This window comes from Elephantulus edwardii, unplaced genomic scaffold (genome assembly GCF_000299155.1).
Source record: "Elephantulus edwardii isolate Elephantulus edwardi_28Jun2011 unplaced genomic scaffold, EleEdw1.0 scaffold00007, whole genome shotgun sequence".
Taxonomy (NCBI): Eukaryota; Metazoa; Chordata; class Mammalia; order Macroscelidea; family Macroscelididae; genus Elephantulus; species Elephantulus edwardii.
In genome coordinates this window covers 9,528,925-9,533,436 of record NW_006399757.1, presented here as the reverse complement: position 1 = coordinate 9,533,436, position 4,512 = coordinate 9,528,925, and the positions used below count along the sequence as shown (strand labels likewise).

At 42.7% G+C, this 4,512-nt stretch overlaps 1 protein-coding gene across 1 annotated transcript in view; it reads left to right on the top strand.

The window, feature by feature from the left end:
* The first annotated feature begins 1,651 nt into the window (after positions 1 to 1,651).
* Positions 1,652 to 4,512, top strand: part of THSD7A (thrombospondin, type I, domain containing 7A) — a 620,355-nt gene continuing 617,494 nt past the window's right edge. Inside the window, exon 1 of the mRNA XM_006880244.1 lies at positions 1,652 to 1,799. Coding sequence (XP_006880306.1) covers positions 1,652 to 1,799 — 148 coding nt within the window. The remainder of the gene's footprint in view (positions 1,800 to 4,512) is intronic.

The window sequence follows — 4,512 nt, the reverse complement described above, 5'->3', positions numbered from 1 at the left end:
ACAAAGACCAAATTTGCAACCTTCAACATTGCTAATTTCCTCTGATGTCAGAATACTTAAACAGGCAAGACCTGGGAATTATTTGATCAAAACTGCTTTTAATCTAATGCATGCAGAGGGGCTGTGTCTGCAAGGGTCTGCAAAATGACAGGCATCCCAAGGGAGCCTTGGGGAGGGTTTCCTCTTTCAGAAACAGTCGCTTCCTCATTTTAAACTCTTATCTTGCTGAATAGCTAGAATAAATTCATAAACGGAAGTTTCTTCGCATTTACAAATTTATATTGTCTTGGCTGAGAGTTGCTCACTTGATAGGAATAGTTTTTCGTAACTTTCTGATTGCTGGCGTTTTTTTATTGGCCAAGAGTCTTGATAATGTTTTGTCTTTACTAGGAAATGGATTAATAACAAAAGGGAGGAAAGGGAGCAAGAAAAGGCAAAACATGGTATTATTTCATACACATTTCTCTATTCCAAGGGTGTGTAAGAAAGTGAACATACGAAGAACAAAACAAAACAAAGCCCCAAACCCTTAAGCACATTTTGCTGCTTTTTCAGACCATGGAAGGCATTTTCTAGTATGGATTTATTAGAGAGATGAAGATCTGCCCTTTAATTTTACTCTCAAATACGTGGGCAAGTATCTTTCGTAGAAACGAAATAGTGTTTTTAGTCATTTTATACCTGAGATAGAATTTTACGATTAGTTTTTATAAAATGGGATCCATGTAATTAGATTATATTGGGTATACATATGAAATACAAACGTCATTTAAAGCCTATTAAAAGACAATGCATTTTAATTTGTCAAAGTCGTTCAACATAGCTCCTTTTTTTTTTTTTTATGGAGAACGAATCACTTTAAGGAAAAGGCATTTTTCAAAAGTGTGCTAAGTGCATTTCCACCACAAGTTAACACGCTGCTTGCTGTCTTAGTCTATTTTCCCATCTAGTCATAAACACTGCTCTCCACATAAAGTAATTCAGACGCTCCAGCTTAAAAACTAAATTATAAACACTGATGCTTTGTGTAAATGTACTCTTAGAATAACATGCCATCAGAGCTAGCATTTGACTCCATGGGTGACAATGAATTTCAATGCCTGTTATTTGTCATTCTGAAGCCTGCCGGGTGATGATTCTTTTTATTGGTGCATCCTTCCAAACATATTTCATCACACCATGTGCAAGGGAGTTCTTTGGGCGGGTGTGTAGGATCTGGGTGCCGCCCGGCTGCCCCCCTTTCACCTTCTCCCTCCTCGCCTCCCCCAGCTCACGCCCCCTTCCCGCTCTCTCCAGCTGGCGGCGGGGGCTGCGCCGCCTCCCTGACCTGGCGGACCTGCTCAGTCAGCTGGGGCCCCCTGCGGACGGCTGCCTCCCTCGCCGCTAGGACCCGCCACTGTGCGCGGAATGGCAGCAGCGGCAGCAGCATCCCCGCCAGCGGTGGTGGTGGCGGCGGCGGCGGCCGCGGCCACGGCGGTCGCTATTGTTCCCTGGTGTTAGAAGCGCTTTCCCTCCTTCTCATCCGAAGCGAACAATAGCAGGAAAGAGCCGGGCTCTCTGGACTCGAAGGGAAGGCATTCGGAAGGCGAAGGGCAGTCAGTCCCTTGCAGAGCGCGCGGCGGACCTGGACGCTGGAGCGGCTGCAGACGGCATGGGGCTGCGAGGCGGGTGCTCGGCGTCCCGGAGCCCGGGCGTCCTGCAGCTGCTGCCGCTGCCACTGCTGCTGCTACTCCTGGGCGCCTGCGGGGCTGCGGCGCAGGGCGAGGCGGGGGCGCCCACCCTCTACCTCTGGAAGACCGGTAAGTGGGGCCCGAGCCCCTCTCCTTTGCCTCTCCACAACTGGGTCCAGAGTAAGCAGCTGAGGGGCTTTCAGAAGGATCCCCCTGGTGCTCATGGCCCTTTTGGGCTGGGAAACTAAGCTCGAAAAAAGTAAGATCTCAGGAAGCAAATTAGGTCATGTCCAAGGCTATTAGAAAAGAAAAACAAAACTAAGAGCCCCGGTGAGTCACTGGAATGATATTTCTCTCGAAGCTCTGTAGTTAATGAGGGCAACGCTGCACTTTCATAAGGATGTGTAATGATTTCAGCCTCTTACTCGGTCTCTTGAGTTTGCAACTAAGGGCAAAGAAGACCCTTCTTCTAAGCCCACTCTTTATTCCAACTTTAACCAAGCGATGTGCTCCGTCCGTGTCCTGATCTGGGTGAATGTAGAGTTGAATGCGTTTAGCTTAGCTTTGTGATATGTGGGACACGTGGAAACACGCTAGAAAACTGTCTTCCTAGTTGTACCAAAGAAAGGTAAATGGAGGTCCATGGAACCCACAGTGAGGTGTCTATAAGCCCTGGTCTTAATGAAGGGCTTGTGTGATTTGTTTAAAAGTACACCATTGCCAGAATGTGTTAGTTTAAACTTTGCCTTTCATGAGCATCCTTTTGTTTTCAACTTATCAGCCAACCAACAAAAACAGCGGCTAAGGACTGCTCATCATAGCTTCCTGGCGAAGCCTTTGGAGGTCTCTATGGGACAGTGACCTGCCTGACAGCAAAACAAAGCTGAGTGAGGGCTTCCCCCAGCATCTTGCTGGTCAGCTTTCCATGTCAACTAAAATGACTCAGATCTCTGAAAATTCACATGTTTATAGGGATAAAGGGGACTTTGCTACTAGTTGAAACTAAAAGCGAATGAAATAATTCCTTTGACAATGCTTAAGTATAAAGAGAAGTTAAAAGAGAGGGAAATGATGTATTTATGATAGAATTTGAAACATGTTATAAAGGGTAGGTCAGTTTCCTGGATCCAGCCTGCTTTGGTCTTTTGTGGGACAGACAGATCAATCTACAATTATACTAATATCCTGAATTTTTAAAGATGTGATATCTATCCAGGAAACTGGGGAGATGGCACAGAAATTTATTTAAAGTCAAAACAAATTATTTGTCTCAGAATATTCTATGAAACACATTGAAATAACAAAGTCATTCTTGCTAACACCTTAAGTTGAAATGAATTGCTTAAATGAGTGTAGGTGAGAATAAATGAATATTTTTCCAGTTAAAACAAAGAGTTGAAGGTTTTCTCTAATTTTGCTATGTACTTTTAGTTTTCAAAATCTTATAGACAAACACCCAAAAGTGTAACCTACTGCTAAGTGACAGTCTTTGCAAACTTGGTAATAGTTTTCAGATAAATGAGTGTTAGACAAAACAGGATTTACCTGATTAAAACTTGGACTATTAAAGTAGCAAGAGAAGAAAAAGGGAAAAAAAAGTAGCAGGAGCCAAGCCGTAATTTAGATGAAAGAAAAGCCTGGGTGACATTGACTTTGCAGCATCAGAGGTGCCAATATATGTCAACATAAATGTCATGGAGGGAACACCAGCCAATAAACACCTTAAAATAGTGGAAAGTGCTCAAGAACCAGGAGAGGAGGACCTTGATCCCAGCACCAGTTCTAGTGCTTATAAACTGTAGCAATGTTGGCAGTTGATTGAATTTTTTATTTCCAGTTTTCTCAACAGCATATAAATAAGATGAGACATTCTGTGCTTTTTGTGAACAAACCACAATGTTGTTGTGAAGTTCAATGAGTCAGTTATGAGCATGTAATCTGTAAACTTTAGGGTCATATCCAAACATATTAACATATTGTGTCCTTTGTGTGACAAGGGTAGGGGTGATACCTTCTCTATAGTGATTTAGTTTTGCTAAATAAAAATAAAAGTGAATTGAAACAGAAGACCAAAAATTGGCCCTCTTTTTGTTCTTTTGCCCAGAGGGGAAAGATAGACTTTATTATCTCTTTAAAGGATTTGTGAACAGTTCTCTTGAGGACCTAGAGCCTATTTAAAGGAGACAGATATGCTGTTATAAAAAGGTGGAGGTGATAGAATCCTAAGCTTTTTGCATGATGAAAGTAAAGAAGCAGGATGGGAATTAGGATAGAAAAGGACAAGAACCCTGAGATATTGTCCAATGATATGAGTTTGGTCTTGGAGAAGTAGTTAACAGGGAGTTGAATTAGTAGTACATTCATTATAGTAATATAGTGAAAAATTAAAATGCACTAGAATGACATCTAACCCTTTTTGAGGCATTGGCAAGCTAAAGAGTGGGGTGTTCTGATGGCTTAGTGGTTGGGGTTGCTCTGCCAACTGGAAGGTAGAAGATTCAAATCCATGAGAAAGGTGGGCAGTCTGCTATTTATAACCTTTGGAACTCACTGGAGTGTCTCCTAAGAGTGTCTCCTAATAATAATGACTTGATAGCACATAATAATAACAATAACAAGAAGCTTTAGAACTCTGGCAAAGAGTCACCTTGGTTTGCTATTTTGATTAACTAGAACAGATATTTGGGATTGTTCACAGCTTTAGTTTGCTTGGCTCCATAGTCAACACTCTCTGCACCAGTAGCCAGGAAATTAAAAGGCACATTGCCATGGGAAAGTCTGCTGTGAGGGACCTCTCCAAAGTACTGAAGAGCAATGGTGTCTCTCTGGAGACTAAGGTGCA